The 20,442-nt window shown below is 35.1% G+C and overlaps 2 protein-coding genes across 2 annotated transcripts in view; one reads left to right on the plus strand and one right to left on the minus strand.

The window, feature by feature from the left end:
• LOC120628557 overlaps positions 1-20,442 on the minus strand; it is a 70,841-nt gene that overhangs the window by 14,921 nt on the left and 35,478 nt on the right. The gene's annotated exons all lie outside the window — the stretch shown is intronic.
• The window catches only part of LOC120628558 (transforming growth factor beta-1-induced transcript 1 protein), a 33,741-nt gene continuing 16,346 nt past the window's right edge, over positions 3,048-20,442 (plus strand). The window contains exon 1 of the mRNA XM_039896979.1: positions 3,048-3,130. Coding sequence (XP_039752913.1) covers positions 3,128-3,130 — 3 coding nt within the window. The 5' untranslated portion in view covers positions 3,048-3,127. The remainder of the gene's footprint in view (positions 3,131-20,442) is intronic.

Consider the following 20,442-nt stretch of genomic DNA (forward strand, 5'->3'; position numbering starts at 1 on the left):
GGAAGCATCCGGCTCAGCTTTGACCTCACAAGATAGAAAAATGTATGTTAAAATGTAAAATGTAAAATGTAAATTGTTAATGTTTGAAAAGAGCAACTGCTGAGTTTCTTGCAGGCTTCTTCTCGGTAGAATCTGCCTTCCGAACCGGTGGTAGAATCACTACAAACAGACAGACTTGACGTTTCAAAAGTGCTTATATTATGCCTACTTGAAGTAAATTAATTAAGATTTGTTTTTAATTTTGATGTTTTCCTTCACCGTTGAAGCAAGTGATATTTTATTTGAACTTAGAAAGTTAAGAGGTGCGTGCTGGGATTAGAACTCGGCCCCCAAAAAGAAAGCCGAAGTCCTACCCACTGGGCTATCACAGCTTACCAGTATCTTTACTTTATGATTTGCATGCTGGCAAACATGCGAGTCGCTTTTGCGTATCGTAGCACTATACCGATACTACAAGTGGTCTACATCGGCCCCGAGGTACCGACAACGATGACGACTCCACGCGAAAGGAAAAAAAAAACATTGGGGGTTCATAAAACTCAAACATTTGGGTGAATTACAGTGGAACTCTTTTAATAAGGCAGTTTTATTGTGGCTTAGGTACCTCTAATCCATAAAGAATTGAAACTTTCAAATATCACGAAATAAAGAATTACTAATGGCCCTGTTCACTACCACGCCAACCCTAAGGATATTTATTTCTAGGCATACCTTTAAACAATAGTTATCCCCTTTTTTTTTTATTAACGATAGGCCAGCGCTTGACGACAATCATGCCCGTTAGAAAGCAATGATGAGGTCTAGGTTGGTCTAGGTTATACGTGGCAGGAAACACAGTTGCGGGGAGGGCGTAACCTAACCTACGTGACCTATGACAAACGAGTTGGTGAAACGTTACTTTTACTATAGAGGCCATATCTAGGGATAATGAAAATGGGCATTAGACTTCAATATTATACCTACCTACTCGTATGTATAAAGGATCTACTTAAATCCTAAAGACTCTAAACAGTCCAATGCCACCGTCTCTGCAATGGGAGGGTTTGCCCATAATTACCACGCTGGGTAGACGGGTTGGTGATCGCAGGATGGTAGTAGTAGCACAGAAGACGCTGCTGCGCGCTCTCCGTTAAAATAAAAAAAATCAAAATTTCTTTATTCATGTAGGCCTACCACAGGCACTTATAAAGCGTTCATACATATATGTTTACATAATAGTACTTACACCTAAAGCTACGAGCGTTTCAAACGCGCCCTGGTTTAAGAAGAGCCCACAACAAACTTAGCCGGGTATTTTTTTGTTATAACCATCTCACAGTAAATTAATATTAAGCTGTGAAGTTTATCAATTCACACCCAAGCTTTTTTATGGTTTAAGTATTCCTTAACATTATAATACGGTGTTTCTGTAAGCTTACGTTTTATATAAACTTTGAACGTATTGAGAGACTTCTTCAACATTTCATTCAGTAATTTGTTATAAAATAATATACAATTGCCCTTGAATGAATTAGCAATTTTATGTAGCCTAGTAAATTGCACGAGTTTTTTTTGCTTCTAATATATAATATATATATTGTTAAAGTCCATTTTCTTATTAAATTTTGTTATATTTTTATGGCCATAAATTAAATTTTCAAATATGTACTGACTTTTAACATTCAACTTCTTTTCATTATTTTAACTTCTTTACATTGATCCCGTAATGACTCTTTTGGGCCTATTTTATATATTCCCTTAGTCGCCTCGTACGACATCCGCGCAAAGAGAGTCCTAGTATCCTAAATAAATCCCAAGGACACAGCAGTTGTATCCAATCCGTGCAACTCCTTGTTAATGCACCGGTTACGTCATTCGCGATAAGAACTTTAATTTAATACGTTTTCGCCCTACAGATAGTGATGCCCTTATTATTTCTATCGAATTAATTTATATATTTGACCTCTACCTAACTCCTATTATCTATTATCCGCTATTCCTTAACAGCTTGTGTACGGGAAACTTCGTGTCAAAAATATTATTTGAATATGGGTTAAACCCAAATTCAAGGACAATCACTCATTATAAGTGACATAGTGATGTACTGAATTAACAGCGACTTAAAATAACAAGTACATAGGTAGGTGGTAGGTAAACAGTAGTTTCAGGTGTAGGAATATCACTGAAAACTCCTAAATTCATAACAGGCCATTTCAATTCATCCAATTTACTATAAACTGACTGGTTACATCATTTGAGATAATCTTCTTGTACTTTTTATGCTCGGCTAGTGATGCTCTGATTTCTTTGAATTTATTTAATAAGAATACTATGATAACTGAAAATAAAAAGCATTATACAGATTTTTATTAATTGTAGATAATGTAGTTGTAAGTTTTCATTTTGTCATACAATGTAGTAGAGCTTTTTGTAATCTGTCACAAAAAGCGCTACTTCTACTAATTCTCAGCATCAGCTCATCCGGGAAGTAGTAACGACATGCTTATTTCTGCCACCAAGCAGCAGGTCGCTGTTGCCTAGGAGCACGCCCGGGTTCCGGTCTGGCGTGGTTGCCGGGGTGAGGAACGACATTCTCGCATACCCTGCATAGTGTTGCTCTGTTTACAGGTAGTGGACTTCCACCTACCGAAAGGTGGGCCTGCTACTTGGTCTGTCAATGTCAAATTTTAACTTTTATTTTGGGCACGTAATATATCATTCGTGTACCATTTGTAGCTCATTGTGTTCAACCTTCATACAGCTGAAATAGGGTGCTTGTGCTAGTTTAGTTTTTCGCCCATGATTGTATAGATAGAAAACCAGTGTACTCTTGTCTATTAAAAGTATTTAAAGTAATTTAATGTACAGTGCAAAGTATTTCTAATAATTTCAATGTACTCGAAACTATTAACATTTTATTTATAGACCAAATTCCAAATTCTGATTACAATCGACAAGATAAAGATAACACATGTGAGTATACAAGTAATCGATCACGTAAGCCCTGTGGAACTAGCACTATCGATATTATTAAATCCTTAGCAGCCATTACATCACTAAAAGCGCGCGCTCCAGCAACCAGTCCGCTCCGCGATTACGTTCAGAGTGTACGCGTGTTTCATCCAGTGACCAAACTATATACGACATTATGGTGAGCTACAACAATGTTTAAATAGTTTAAGAAGATAAAATCATTAAATTAAATTAATAAAATTATTTTATTTATTAAAATTAAATAATCTAACATTTTAATTTAATTTAAGGATTTAAGTCGTTAAATGGAATTGTTGTGATTTTTAAATGCCGGTTTCTTAGATTACGTACTGGGTGTAAAATTAGTGTGATTAAGTGCTGCGACTTTGTTCGCGTGGATTTGATTTTCCAGCATAATAAAGCCTTTAGCCATCTGGGTTTAAAGGCAAAAACAATCCGTCGCCCTGTTGCTGCGTGAAAATAATTAAATATTATTATGATGCAAACTATTCATTAATTCAATCCATACAAGTAAATTAATTTATTTAGGTAGCGTCTGTTTCGAATGTCTAAATCACAGCATTTTACTTAATGCCTATAAAAGTATACGATACGTACCAACGTATACAAAAATCTTTTCGATTTTTGTATTAGCCGGAACCAACAGACATCTGTTGGTTCCGGCTAATTTCCCAAAACAGCCGGACCGATTTTGACGGGACCTTCGCTGGCAGATAGCGAACAAATGAGAAAATATTTATTTATAGTTCTTACATTAATATTATAAATAAGAAAAACTTAATTTAGGTGATCAACGCTTTAACAGTTACATTATTAGTTCACAGTTCACTCAATTAATGTTGATATATTATGTGGAAATAAATTATTGCATCGCTATCTCTACAGTCTCTACTTAAAATAATATACAGGTGAACCGTTGTACGTTTTTACGTCTGGACCTCCCACACCGGTTAAAAAAACTAGGCTACCGAACCAATTTTATGATAAAGGTTTTAAAACGAAGTGAAACCGCAACGCACAACTAGTTGGATCATAAAATACCTAGACAATAATTAGGATGGAAAACTAGATTTTTCCCGTAACTCAATCCGCATAGAAATTCTGCTTAGGTACCCGTGGGATAAAATTGTTATCTCGCGATAAAAAGTATCCTATGTCCGTGTATGCGAGACGCCTACGAATCAAATATCGTCAAGATGGATTCAGCCGCTCAGTTGTGTATTTATAAGAACATTAGAAAACAGATATTACTTTGTTTATAAAGTAAGTACTTAGTGCAGTTGAAAAGAACTTCAGTCCGTTCAGATTCCCAGCGAAAACGCAACTGATTTTGTTACTTTTGTTCAAGGTAGCTTGCATTCTTTTAGGTAGTAGTAGAAATTCTTTTGACAGAGCCTGTCCGGGTAAGTACTATCGCCATGCTTATTTCTACTGTGTTCTAGTCTAAAGGGCGTCCTTGCGGTTGAAATCAAAGGCTTATTAACACCTACGCCTCATTTTTGAAGGACATAGTGTGATTAACCTACGTTTACGTATTCGATCGCGTGAAAGTAAACTAAGATTTATATTGAATTTAAAAGAATTTCGAAAGTTGTGAAAAACAGTATTTCTACATGACGACGCCAGTTTATAGGCGTTGGATTTCCTCTAAACATCATGTTAGATGCACATATACAAGGTAAGTCGCAAAGGAGTTTCATGCCGAAAGGGTATTTAGTCATACTTATTATTGAATAAATAATGTAAATTTTTATTGTACTACAAAATTTTCAAGAAAACAGTTCAACTATACCTACATATTCCTCAGTATCAATATTTTCTGTAAAAAAAGTACTTAACTAATTGTACAATGTTTTCATAAGAAATACGCGGTGACAACCATAGCATTGTGAGTTTACATTTGAGGTCAAATGAGGTCATGGGTCACTATGCCAAGAAAAAAACAACGTAAGGTATAATAACAATTCACACAATCACACTCATTACAATTATTTGTAACGGCTGAGATAATTTTTATTTTAGGTAACTTTTACATATGTATAAACTGGAATATGATTTGTTTGCAAATCATTTCCCCTTTACAATTTTACTTTTTATAGATGTCCTAATATCTTTTTCTAATGAATGTATTTTAATCGGACCGGTACTTTTAGAGATAAGCCCGTCCAAACATATAAACATACAATACTAAATATATCTGTTATCTTTTATGTGAACGAAGCCGCGAGTAAATAGAATATTTAGAAAATAATCAATACAAGTTTTCACGGTAACATTATCACAACATTACACACAATTAGATTATCTTTAGGGTTTCAAAACTAGTAGATGCCAGCGACTTCGTCCACCAAGAATTTCATATTATTGATAATTTCACGTGCTAAGAAAACCGCTACGGTTTTAGCACATTATATTCATAGTGCTGAACCTACGTCTGTGTTGAACTTTATCCAGATTGATTAGTATTATTGAATTCATATAAAAAACATCCTCTAAGGATACTATTATTTTTTTGTTAGCAGAAACTACAATCCGGTCGAAAAGTAAAAATCAAAAATATCTTTTATTAGCGTAGACTACGTGATAAATGTGTACACGGTAGTCAGATGATGGCGATAACCACATTCGTAAACTTTAAACTAAAGCTACGAGGGTTCAAAACGCATCCTGGTCTACGAAGAAGCCCACAACAAACTTAGCCGGGTGTTCTTTTATTTTATCACCACGTCACATTGACATTTAAAATTATGAGTAGAGTAACCTGGTTAGAGCAATAATTCGCATCCAAGCTTGTTTATCGATCGTATTCCTTTATACTATAATAGGACTTTACTTAGTTGAAATTTTTGAGAGACATCTCCAACATGTCAATTGGTAGTTTATTGTGAAATTGTATGCAATTTCCTTTAAACGAATTAAGAGACTTTGTTCGATCTCTTTGGGGATGAAAAACAGGTGTCGTAGACCTTTTTGTGACAGAGTTCATCAGTGGAAGTACTAATGCAATGCTTATTCCTACCGCACACACGCAAATAAAATCCAGCTTGAAAACAATTTTCATTTTGACGTCAACGTTTGACGGCCGATTGGCGCAGTAGCCTGCTTTCTTGGTCTAGAGCCGTGGGTTCGATTCCCACAACTGGAAAATGTTTGTGCGATGAACATGAATGTTTTTCAGTGTCTGGGTGTTTATATCTATATAATAAGTATTTATGTATAGAAATATTCATCAGTTATCTCAGCACCCAAAACACACGTTACGCTTACTTAGGGGCTAGATGGCGATGTGTGTATTGTCGTAGTATATATATTTTTTTTATCCCTGATTCAACCCTTTCGGGGTTCCCATCCCCAAAGTCACGAAACACACAGGAACTGATTTCTTCTATGCCCTTTGGCTTTAATTTTCCTCTCCTACCTCAAAACAGAAGAAAAAGCAAATTTTCTAGGTAAGCCCGCTCTTGTCTAGGCTGCATTATCTCTTACCATCCGATGTGTAAGCAGTCAAGCACTATGTAGACATATATTAAAAACAAGAATGCGGAATATACGTCGTCCAAATTTAATGTTTCTATCATCAGGGATACTTTGTCAGTCACGAAACTTCCTTTATATGACAAGATTTATCATCAAACCGTGGTAGGTTTTAACGATTACTATAACTATACTAGCACACCTTCGCGACTTCGTTTACGTATAAGTCAGTCTTTTTTACGAGCACTTTGAAATGGGAATAACTGTGTGTTAAACTTTAACCGTTTAGGCACCACCCGCAGCGGAAGCTCTCAATAAAAAACCCCAGATTTTTAAACATTCTTAATAGGTGCTAGTGTGCTCATATTTGTCTTTGCGTGATTATTAAGCCTATAGCCTTCGTCGATTTCCGCTCCTTTTTCAATACCTTTAACAGACTATTTCATTCTATATTTACTAGTAATTCGGTTGTGATTACTGATGCATTAGTTTTCAGTGAGTGGGCGACAGTTGAACTTCATAAAAATAGGCAAAAGCTGTACGAATTGTATGCTGAACGTCAATATAACACTGGTGATGAGTTTAGGGATTATGATAAATTGTTTTCCAAGAATTTTAAACGCCATTTGGAAAGACGCGATACATCCATTAACTGACCAAAAATAAAATATTTTTTCAAATCAGACCAGACATCACCGCGTTCAAGTTAACAAACAAACTAACTCTTCAGCTTTATATATTAAGTATAAGATTACTTGACATAAAATCAATCCAAAATATCATAACAATTTTTATACCCAGCACCCCACGTCACGAGCATGTGAACCAAGTATAAGCCAATTAAAAGTTGATATCAATTAAACATAAGGAATGTTGGTAATTTCTCGATACGATTACGCGTGACGGCAAAACACAAACAATAAATATCATGAGGTTTATAAATAGAGCTTTGTTTACGAGCTTCGCTCGGCGGCGGACGCGGAGTCCTTGCAAACCACTACAAATAGAAACCCGTCAGTTTCACGCTAATCGTTAAAGCCCTAGTATCTACGATAATTCCTACGACTGGGAGCAGTAGACGCGTATTTTGTGGACATTAACAAAGAATACTACTTCAGCATTTCAAATTTTGTCTATTAAATTCTTCCGTGCCTCTGATAGCACGTTACGCGTAGGCAGTCGAGAATTCATCATCTTCATCATCGTCATGACCACTGTTATGAACGCAGATTTCAACGCGAAGACGATAATACGCCCTCTAAGCGATATTTTCAATTTCAATAATTTAAAAATGAATTTGCAGGTATATAATCAAACTTAATATTTATATTACTTTGTTTCTTTTGCCCGGCAAACTTCGTAGCGCGGATCTTTTTTTTTATGAATGTTATATTTTAATACTTATTATCCTATTCCGGACTAAGCGAAATCCAAAAAATGAAATATCATTCAAATTGGTCCAGCCGTTCTTGAGTTATAAATGGTGTAACTGGTGTGTATAGACTATTAATTGATGGACCAAGCAGATTTTTTATAATTATTTAGCTATCTAACTATATCAGATATCCCACCTGATGGTGAGTGGAAAACCATCGTCTATAAACAGAGCAACACATCCCAGGGCATGCAAGGAACACATCCTGCAAAATTTTGCGCTGTGCCCATAAACCTGAGGCGTAGGTGTTAAGTCTTAGTGCCTTTAATTACAGCGGCAACCACGCCCTTCAGACCAGTAGGGTGATTACGTATCTCACGACAGGCTTGCGACAAACGTAATTCTTGCAATCTTTGCTGACAAACTTCATTTTTGTATAAGTGACGATTGACAGCAGGGATCGCAGGATTTTCAACCGTCGCAAACCTTTTGTGAGATACGTAATCACCCTATGTTATGGGTAATTTCATATGTTTATATTTTATTTGTATTTATATGTAATATTTTATAGTATATATAGTATATATACAAATATATAGTATTTATATATTTGTATAATTTTAAATCTTATTTATTGCACCACCTACCTCTTTTCTATGTTTTTTCCTTTTACGCCATTGGTTGCCTGGAAGTAATCGCTATGTAGCGATAAGGCCACCAAATTGTATGCTTGCTATGAATTTATATCTCTGTAACTACTTTTTTTCTTTGGTGTACAATAAAAGTGTATTCATTTATTCATTCACCCTGCGGACCACAGCATTGCGACGATGCTGCTTAGCGGCAGAAATAAGCATGGTATATAGTATAGAGTAAGTCAAAGGGCCGCAGAGTAAAGGCTAATATAGGATTGGATTTAAAAAAAAAAACCGCTATAGACTAAAAAGAAACGAACTAAGAACGCGGGAAAAATCTAGTTTTACAATAAACTGCAATGTTGGCTTTCACTTTGAAAACGTAAATAAATACAATACGATTCTAAAGATAAAATAAAGAGTTTCGAAAATAGATTGGCTCATTTCCACAATTAGTTTTATTAATTCAATGATACAGCTACATATTTAACGTTAGACAATGGATTAGGTACACTAAATGTCTTAATAAAAATTACGTTTCTAAATTATAACCTTTATATATCAACCACCAATATATAAAGTCGGTAGGTGGGAAATCGTTTTGGGGCTTGCAACATAGTTTTAGTTACTTTTGATTTTAGGAAGATATTTTTTTATTTTCGAGGTCTTTGGGGACCGACCAACGCTGCGTTTACCATTTCATTTTTAAGAGTTATATTCTTATTTTGGAAATATATCCCTAAATGGGGTACGAAGGACAGTTTCTGCGTACCATATTCTGACGAAGTGAGGGACCCTTTTTTAGTAAGTGTTTGCTGTCCGCTACGAAAAGGTTTTAAATTCTATACGAAAAGATAAAACGAGAGTAAGAAGATCCTATGATTTTGAAGATAGAGCTATTCAAATTAGAATAGCTTTGAATATTCTATTCAAATCCTCTAAAAGAGTTATTTTTTAATCATCTCTTAATGCGGTTAAGGATAATTCAAATAGAATAGAGTAGAATTACTTTATTTGCGAAAAACGACAGCAATACCTAAACATTAGTTTTAAATATTATGGTTATCCGGGCAGATCTTGGAATGGGTAAACTAATTTACATGGGAATTTGTTAAGGGGATGCAATGGATTGGAAAGCTGCATAATATGATATTTTTTGATAGAATAAGGGACAATACAATTTTCAAAATAGATTCCTTGTAAGATCTTTGTTTCCACTTAAAAAAGTTTCCACTAAAACAATTTCTCAAAATGCGTGAAATGGGGATTTGCAGCTTATATGAAATGTGATTGAAGTTAACATATTAACTGTTGCATTTAATTTTTTTAATATCACACTAATTTTTATGCCCTCTGCCCCATGTTTATATCGATTCAAACACTTTTTTGCGTGACCAATATTTTGAGAACAAAAAGGTAATAGCCTGTTGGTAATTCAAAATATTTAAAGGTTTTTTGCCTAAACACATAACTGAACACAGCTAAAGCACCTACAAGCGGGCCGGAGTGATTCAACCGTTATTTTAGTATCTAGTGTTAGTTACTAGAGTCTAACGCGAATTCATCTGGAAATATATTATTTACATCCACACATCTATCTTGTCTTTTATTAGCTGTTCCGAAGATACCGGCCTCTTCTTTTGAATGCGCTACATATTATAATTTTCTTAGTTTTGAAGATAATTTCAACGTTACCCTGCTAAGTTTTTTGTGGGCTCTTTTTAAACAAGGGCGCGTTTGGAACCCTCATTGCTTTAAGTTTAAGTTGTCAAACGTACTTATAACCATTCCCTTACAACTTGTGTTAACATATAATATGTATGAACGCTTCATAAGTGCCTTTGATAGGCCTACATGAATAAGGAATTTTTTGAATTTGAAATTTGACCGTTAGAGCTATTAGTACCGGGGTTCCAAACGCGTTGGCACATCCTTTCTAGGCGTTTGGAACCTCCGTAGCATTAAAAGGTAAAAATTAATAACTCAAGAAACACATGTTAAATAAGTAATGCAATTAGTCGTAGTAAATACATGTCTGCCACCACTCGATATTCTTGATTATAAATGCGAAAGTTTATTTGATTGTTTGTTCCTATTTCCTTCGCGCCTAAACAATCGTCTCGATTTTTGGCAAAGAGATAGATATAGTTGAAAAGACGGAGAGTACCTAACATAGGCAACTTTTGGTTGTGGAAAAAATCAAATTTAACAAGGGCGGTTTATTTTTTTAAATCTGATTACGTAAATGTTAATTGATATCCTTACATTTGACATGTGTGGATATTTATCACCCAATATAATACGAAAATGTGTATGCACATTGCACAGATATAAAAACTCTTTTGTTTTGATCTATAAAGAGCAAAGACAAACAAAAAAAACTTAAATGTTCTAGGTATAATTCGTTAGTGACTAAGAAGATAAGGAGCTACTAAAGTTAAAGTTTAAGTTTCATTATTACCCTAACTAGGTTGCTCTTTTAATAATTTTAAATCACAATGTGAGATGGTGATAACAAAAAAGAAAGTTAGCTAAGTTTGCTGTGTGGCTTCTTCTTAGACAAGGATGCGTTTGGAACCCTCGCTTAGTATTAATTTTACGAATATGGTAATCGCCATCATTTCACTACCGTGAACACATTTCTCATGTAATGTACAAAAGTGCCATCTAAAAAGCTTCTAGTTTTTGTCCATACATTTTCACATAATTTGCCAACATTCAGTTATAATACAAAGTAATTTAGTCATGTAAACTCTTAAACTCAACCAATGAGCTATTATCATGCTGCCCTCATTAACTGAGTTTTGATATTAAAACAAAATCTCAATTTTCGATTTTTCCTTGTATTTTAAATGTGGCCATGACCAGAGAGGAACATGAAAAATGAAGTAAAAATACATTCCTGGCGGAAAGCCAAGTGTTAGTGAAAAGTCAATGAAACTAGCAGTTCAGACGACCTGTATGGTGAAAATAGTAAAATAAGAAGAATGCGAAAATCTTAAATATTAAACTAAGTCTCACTTTTTTATGTCATCATTAAAAACATCACCGGCTCACTACAGGACACAGACCCAGTACGAAAAGGGTTAAGGCCGTAGTCCACTACGCTGGCCAAGTGTAGACTTTAAAACACACACCTTTAAAAATAATATGATGAACTCAGACTTGCAGGTTTCCTCACGATGTTTCACTCCTTCGTTAAATAAATAAATATACAATGCAATCTAGCCCCAAAGTAGCTTGTGTTTTGGGTACTAAGAATATTTTTATAAGTAATATACATAAATATTATAACTTATGAACTTATGAAATATAGATAAACACCCAGACTTGTAAAACACAGAAACATTTTCCAGTTGTGGGAATCCACAACTTTGGACTCAGAAATCATGGTCGCCGCCTACTGCGCCAATCAGCCGTTAAAGTGATATTTTATTATAAGTTATAAACGCACATAGCTCCGAATAGTTAGAGTGCCGGGATCGAACTCGGTTTCCCCGAAAGGGAGGCCAAAGATCTAACCACTAGGCCATCACCGCTAACTTGTTTAATGTATACACGCATTCAAGCTCTGCACCCGAACGGGAGTCCACCCACAATCAAAAACAAGATGAAGCTATCATTATACGTATGTATATACATAAAAAATCTATTTCCACATGTCGCGGACACTCCGCCTGGATTACAATTATAAATATCCACTCACCTCACCATTTCACACGGGCCGTGGCGTCTCTTATTGTTGGTCCCGAGGCAGGTGCTGCCAAAATAACTTACGCGCTGGAGCGGTGACTAGACAGCGGTGACGTTGGCGGCATAGGGTGCTCCGCGGGGCAGGCATTAAGGCTGCTCTTTCGAAAACTATTTGGTGAAACCTAGTGTAGCGGTCTCCACATTACAGAACTAAATGGCGCTAAAAAAATCCTGCATCGCGCTAACGAAGTGTTCACGAAGAATGCCTATATATACAACTTCCAAAAATGAATGATCGGACCTCGGTCCCCGAGCACGATCACCCGCTCGGAGGAAGATCTTCCTATTGTTACGGTCCAGCGTATCACCATAGCTACCGTACACTAGGGTGAGGAAGTCTGGAACCTTAAAAGTTTTTCATAACGTTCTCAAAGGCGAGTGAAGTCCACCAATCATCACTTGGCCAGCGTAGTGGGTTTAGGCCAGTCCTGCTCATTCTGAGAGGACCATGTTTGTAGTAGGCCGGTGATGTGGTAGGTGGTACTATGTGTACTAAGAAGAAGAAATAAACTAATCGCCTATCACTTTTTCAGTTATAAACCTTATGGGAACGAATATTTATTTAATTGGCGTTTTTTGATATTATTAAAAACGACTTTTTAAAAGCAGATAAGCACTGTATTCAGAGACAATTATTATTTTTATTAAAGCATCACACCGTTATAAGTAGGAGGTGATATTTGACAGCGCAAACCCAAAAATAGTTTGGAAAGTGTGCAAAAAATGCTACTTCATTACATGCTAATTTACCAACACTCAAACTGTTAATATGTTTATCTGATCACAATGCTTCCCACGCTAAATCTATATCCGTAAGGGCACTAGAGGTCTTTCATATGATTACAGTACCTACCAACTGATTAAAAATTCCGTGATGAACTTGACCTGCGATCTTTAATCTAACGATGAGAAAAGAATCAAAGAAGAGATAGAATATGGGTAGATTGTGTGCCAAAACATAGATATGCGTTAAAAGACGAAGTTGACTGGTAGAAGGAATGAAAAGAAGAAAATATAACGTGCCTATCTATCTAAAAAGAAGATTTATTTATTTATTTTGTGGTAACATACAGTAATATATTTAAATTCATATTATTTGACGGCTGACTGGCGCAGTGGGCAGCGACCCTGCTTTCTGAGTCATAGGCCGTGGGTTCGATTCCCACAACTGGGAAATGTTTGTGTGATGAACATGATTGTTTTTCAGTGTCTGGGTGTTTATCTGTATACTTTGGGGCTAGATGGCGGTGTGTATTGTCATAAAAAAATACATATTTCTAAAAATAAAACCTAATTGTTTCTCATAGCATTATTATAAAACTAAAAACGAATAAGTTGGCTACAGCCGCATACAAAATAAAGAGATTATAACATAAATTACTAGACAGGAACATACCAAAAACCGAACTAGCGGCGGAAAAATTATCTAGTCGGTTCTCAACAAGATATCCTTTATAGATAGTTTGAATTTAGAAAGAAAAAGATAAAATGTCTATTTCCGAAAATAACTCATTAACTTGGTTGCAAATTCTTCTTATGAACGTGCTATTAGCGTTATATGTCTTGCTTGGTGCAATATGAAACAATTTTGGAAGCCGTATACGCTTAATGGCAATTTAGATGTAGATATGGAAAACTTAAAGATTTTTGAGAAAGTAAAGATCACATGCTTTATGGTTTACGAAAACACCAAAAGCAGTTGTCTGGAGTATTTTGAAGATATGAGTAATGCTGCGTATATATCTGAGCAGCTTCAACATAAAGTCAAATTGAGGAAGTTGGCCCTAAGGTACATGCCAAGACGTTCGATTGGCACTAGAGTAGAATTCTGTTGCTTTCACTTCAGTATTACCACTGATCAAACAGTCAAAAACAGTTACTATGGATTTACCAGAAGAGTACAATTTCATGATATTTTTCCAGTGAATATGCGTATAAGTAAACACGGTTTTATAGTTAACAAAGATCCCAGAATGAAGTGCGTCCAAAAATTCGGGCTCCAGTCGATATATACAGAATACGAGAAGTTTCGATCACAAAGCTTCCCACGCTAAGACTATTTCCGTAAGAGCAATAGAGGTCTTGCACTAGATTTGAGTGGAGTAAAATCCAAGAATTATGTCAACAGTTTCCACTGTCGAGGTATTCGGGTTAAGTCATCTCAAATGAACAATTCATATAAATCAAACTGACTGAAACAGCTTTTAAATTGTTCGGCGCTAAAAGTGTGACTAAAATAAGACTTTGTTTATAGTAATTCCCAGGTATACAGCTAAACGAATTTTTGTAGTAAATTGTGTTAATGTTTGACCTTTCATCTGGTACCAAATTTGTTATATTTTTATCTTATTATTAACAATCATCTGAGCAACCCATGATTACAGATGACATCACATATTATAGCACATGGTATAATAAACCTATATTTAACGAAAACCTGCATTCAAATATTCAAAGTTTCGATGTGAATTAAATTATAAATTCCGTGGATAGATAAACAATTTACAAATTAGCCAGAATAATGGTATTAGTTTGCTGGACGCATCCGGTACAAGAACGTGGAATTAGGAAATTGCTACAAAAGTATGGTAGTGAAACCTTTGACAGTGAAATTATGTTCAAAAAATCTAAAACTTCGCCATTTTTGCTTTTTCGACTACGCTTATCGTTTTGTGATGCTATAAAGTACGAAATAAATAAAACTTCCTAAAATTTGACAGATTTGTCGAATTTAATAATTTCGTCACGTTCACAAATTAGGTAAGGATTAAATCAGAAGTTGAGGTTTAAAGAATGTGTCTCCTCAACGAAAACCAATAAATCGGAACCAGTGCAATAGTAATCAATCTACTTTCAAGCATTAGTAGTCAAAACCTATTATTGTAATAGAAATGGCGTTATCACACGCTGATCTTGCGATGTATAAGGATAATGGAGTACTGGAATAAAGCGTAGTTTTCCACTCAGGCCTTAACTAATGAAGACATAAATAGTAAGTACTTATTCAACAAACTGCACGTAAACAAATAATGCCATCGAAGTACCTATTCATTGGACATTGAACATGTTTACAGTCGTGTATCTAATTTTATATCATTTGTAGTTATAGATTAGCGTAACCGACTATTTTTGACTCGTATTAAAAACACTAGTAGCGTTCTTCGTCCGCTTTTATTACGGTTCCCAAGGAATTTGTTATTTGGTTTTCTTGGGATAAAAAGTCTATTTTACTCTCCGTCCCTTGAACTAACTCTATGCCAAAAATCAACTTGATTGGATGCTTAGTTAGGCTGTTAAGGAAGAGCAAACCAACAAACACACTTTCGCATTTCTAATATATAATCTCACATGATGGAAAGTGTAGATGTGGCCTAAGATGGGACGTTCTAGCCCAGAAGATGCCTAGCCTCACTCTTGTTTTTAAGATACTCAGGTTGTAAGAATTAGGAAACACAGAACTCGGAAGGGCTAAGGGGTATTATGTAAAGATGTTAGTTATTTTGGAACTGAGAAGTCCTTTTATAATTAAATAAATGGAGGTTTGGTATAATGTCATTGTCAAAAATATAAAATCTAACTTAGGTTAGCCTCGCCTGCCCGGTTCGAGATCTTTATCAGATCCTCACATTTTTGAATGCATACACATAGTTACATAAGTTGAACTAACGAAAAGAATAACACATTGAATTAATTCCAGCTTTTGTAAGTCGGTTAAAAGGAAACTATAAATATGAGTCCACCGGACCGGATATTCTATCAAAAATATGATTCGGAAAAGATATAATGAGTTTACAGTGTTGTTTACTTAGAAACGTATTGCGGTATCAGTTGATAAATATATAACCGCTGATAAAATTCAATAAACCAAATGATTCATCGACAGGAAAAATTTATGTAATATATACGTGATTGGGGAATATTTACACATGGAAAATAATGAGTCAATAACATATTTTGTAAATGTCTCAAATAAAAACTGTGATTTATTGGAATTTATTTATATAAATGTTGAATGTCTAATTCTATACGTTAATTCATTAATTTATACAGTGAAGATTTAAACAAAGTTAATTTTTTTATCGTGGTTCTTTACAAAAATATGAAACTCTACATTAAAAAGTATGACTTTTTTTTTCTTTTGGACTAAACGACCGCATTACATTGAATTGATACCGCCGCTGCACCGCGCATCTTACACTCTATATAAGATGATTCCTTTACAACAAACTATTGATTCAATTTTCCCAAAATGTTTTCATTGTTTATTATTTTAGACCAATAAATAATAGGCATATGTCAGATTAACTGGGTCTCTGTTGTACTATAAAGAAAAATTTACATTCAAATAATTTTAAAGTATCTATATCTATTCACAATTCTCTTATATCTCGTGCCTCATGACTGGAATCTAGTCTCCCCGTCTTTTAGCGGAGGAGCTAAGTTAGGTTTCAGATTGCAAGAAAATCCGTAAAAAAGACAATTTACGGTTCATTAATGGCCACTGTTTGATTTCATAAGAAACTAGCTGTCGGCGAACTTCGTACTGCGGATATTTTTTTTTATGAATGTTATATTTTAAAACTTGTTACTGGGAGGCTATCGGAAAGATCGACGTGAAAATAAGAAATCAGTTCAACTAAGCTAATACCTACATAATACACTTATTAACCTATTCCGGTCTAGGAATCCAAAAAATCAAATATCATAAAAATTGGTCCAGCCCTTCTTGAGCTATAAAAGGTGTAAGTAACACCACTTTCTTTTACATATATAGATAGAAGATATACCAATGACTTTAATTTATTAACAAAAGTAAATAAAAGAAATTCGCTTGCTGCGCGACGAACCACAGTTTGACCCTGTCATTAAGATGTCTAATTCTACATAGCACTAAACTAATTTCGCACAACATGTATGTCATCTTCATTAAATCATTAAGAGGCCTCAATTGTTGGTCATTATAAAAGCGATTAAAGACATGGAACTGGGTCATCGCATGCACATATGTATCGGTGGCTCGATGCTATGTCGATTGCTTTCGTGTACAGCAAACATTAACAAGTTAGAATCGATGTGATGGTAGCAGTAACAAAAGGTCTGAGAGCTGTAAATATTTTTTGAATAAACATCCATCCTTTAACCTATCAAGTTTATTATACGAGTATGTATATATTATATTGGTATATACAGGTATATATGCATGTTTATTTGAATGCATCACCTACCTCTCTTCTTGAGCTGTGTTTTTAACCCCTTTGGTTGCCTGGAAGAGATCGCTATGTAGCGATAAGGCCGCCAAATTGTATACTTTTTGTTAAATTTTTATTTATAATTTTACTACGTTTATGTGGTGTACAATAACAGTGTATTCATTCATTCATTCATTCATCCTTTTCCTAAGAGTAGATCTGTGCTTAGGCACGTTATTTGGCTAATTAAGATGACGATATACAGGATATATTTTATTTTTCAGTGCAGATATTTTAATTTGTCATACATGAACCAAATTTATGAACATATATTTTTTTAATGTTTTTCTTAACGATACAGGAATTAACGGTTACAGAAGATTAGTCCCAGGAAAAGATAATTATGGGTACTCTACAATAGCTCTCAGCTGTTAACTTGCGATCAACGTTCTCGCACTCGGTCCTATCGTCGCAGCGGTAATTCCATAAAATAAAGCATAATAATAACTTTTTAAATTTTAAAACACATTACTTATTTTTGCATGCCCACACATTACGATGTATTTTTTTTAATCCACTACAAGTTAGCCCATGACTGCAATCTCACCTGGTGGTAAGTTATGATGCAGCGTAAGATGGTAGTGGGATATTAATTATACCTATTACGAGTAGCCATGATTTGCTTATTTTATGCTCGGACATCGTAAAAAAAAAAGTTAAAAATTTAGTGGAAATATAGTGGCAAAAAAACTCCGCAGTAATTTCAAAATTATCCTGTATAAAGCAATAACTGACAATGCATAGCGTTATCCGCTAATGACAGAAACAACTAATTTGGACATCGAATAGACAAGGAGAGTATTTTTTACATAAAATCCTACTTCCCTACTTAACATTATAAATGTAACGCAAAAACGGCTGAACGGATTTTGATTAAATTTGGCGTGCATGTAGCCTTTGACATAGAAAAGAACATAGGCTACCTTTTATCCCGATTCATTAAGTAGTTCCCGAAGGAAAATTGAAAATTGTTTACGAGCTAAGCCGCGGGCAGACCGCTTAGAAATTAGGTATGCATGTCAGACGTGTACTTTTTATGCCGATCTCTCAAACAGTTCCCGTGGTAAGACTAAAACTTGTTAACGAGCGAAGCTTTAGACCCAATTCAGAAGGTCACGCAGAAAATATAAGCGCTTGACTTCAATCACAAAAACCTAAAGTTAGTTGTTTTAGGGTAACAATAGTAAGTAAATTTCCTTTGTTCAGTGCCGAGCGCTGTGGTATCTTGCAAGTGTGGTCCGGCAATTCGGATATTAATTGAAAGGCTTCGGCCGTGGCTAGTTATCATTGATTTAGCCTTCCAGTATAAAGCAGTGTTAAAACCAATTAGGGGTGGGTTTAATATAACAGCTACACCCCCTACAGATTAGCCCGCTACCATCAGACTGCCTCATCACCAGTGGCGAGCACTTCATAGATACGCAAAAGCACTGCATACCATAAAACTTTTGTATAACTCATAAAGGGGAAGGATTTTTCAATTTTATGCCATCTTTTTTCCTTATGCATACCCTGGTCAAAAACCTTGTGCACGCCACTGCTCATCACCTACTAAAGGTGGGAATCAAGGTCAAATTTGTATTTGTATAAAAAAAAGAGTGGGCGTGATCCGGAGAACATGGCGGGAGCGTGACATCAAAGAAAGCGCATTGAAGTATGGTGTCACGTCTCGACCGTGACACTGTCATGTTTGGGGTGGACGCCAAAGGGACAATGGGCTTACCGCGGCGCATACGAATCTTCTTAAACCGATCACTCAACGTGCTGTCATTTAATTTGTTTGTGACGCTTAGTGACCTAATGATCTATTTATAGTTTTCTGCTTTTGTTTGCGCTCATTAAATTCTAGTTAATCGATTTATTATATTTCCAAGGGAACGTATCTTTTTATGCACACATATAATATGCTATATTGAGGAAATTGTAGACTATGTTGCACTACGTTGCGATTCGTAGTTGACGCGAGTGAAACCTCAAGACACAGCTAGTATAATAATAAGATCTATATATATATATAAAAGAGAAAGTGTGTGGTTATGTTCCGTATAGGCTCCGAAACGGCTGGACCGATTTCAATGAAACTTTAAGGGAATCTCCGGATTGACCTGGCGAGTAATCCTGTAAAGTTTGGTGACGATCGGAGCACTCATATTTTTTAACTGTCAAACTGTCAAATACAGCTTTTATTTACTACGATGATATTCTATTGTTGGGTGTACATGGGAGTAGATAATGATCTTCACCCGCTCGATAAGAGAATGAATATGGAGAGAAAAAAAATGATTTAATATATTATGAGAATTAAATTAAAAATTTAATGATGTAAGTTTATTGTTTAAATAAAATAAAGCAAAATCTAACCCGGCGAAGCGGGCTGGGTATGCTAGTAAGATAATAAATAACATGCTAAGGTCTTCTATATCGGGCAAAATATACAGGCATATATTATGGCAAAAATTAAAACAAATAGTGAATAAAGTAAATGAGAAGTAAGTAAGACTACGATAAAAATAAATCAAATTAATATAAAAAATTTAAAAGTAGTAATTTTATTGATTTCATTTCTATGTATGTCGATCTATTTCGTGGCAGCTGTCAAACGGATGGACCGATTTGAATGCAGTTTGCATTATTATACTGTTTAGGCCCTCGTTAATGCAGAGGTTTTCTATGCTAATAATAAATTTAATCGGGCAATAATTGATAACGGAGGTTGTAGGCTACTTAACATCACGCTGGACCCCTACGAACCAAGAGCGCGGGCGGGCGATGCGAGGCGGTGGGTCGGGGTGTATTGTGTAGCCTCTAGACGAATAGTGTGCTTATGAAGTAGTGTGCTTCATACATTTAACATGTTAACACTAAAGTCAGCGATTGTGATAACCAGTATTCGTCAACTTAAAACTAAAAACTTTAATAGTGTTATCATAACTTCATAAACAAACAAAAAAACTTGGTATGGTAAAATAAATATACTTCTTTT

This window comes from Pararge aegeria, chromosome 13, assembly GCF_905163445.1.
Source record: "Pararge aegeria chromosome 13, ilParAegt1.1, whole genome shotgun sequence".
In the NCBI taxonomy this organism is placed as follows: domain Eukaryota; kingdom Metazoa; phylum Arthropoda; class Insecta; order Lepidoptera; family Nymphalidae; genus Pararge; species Pararge aegeria.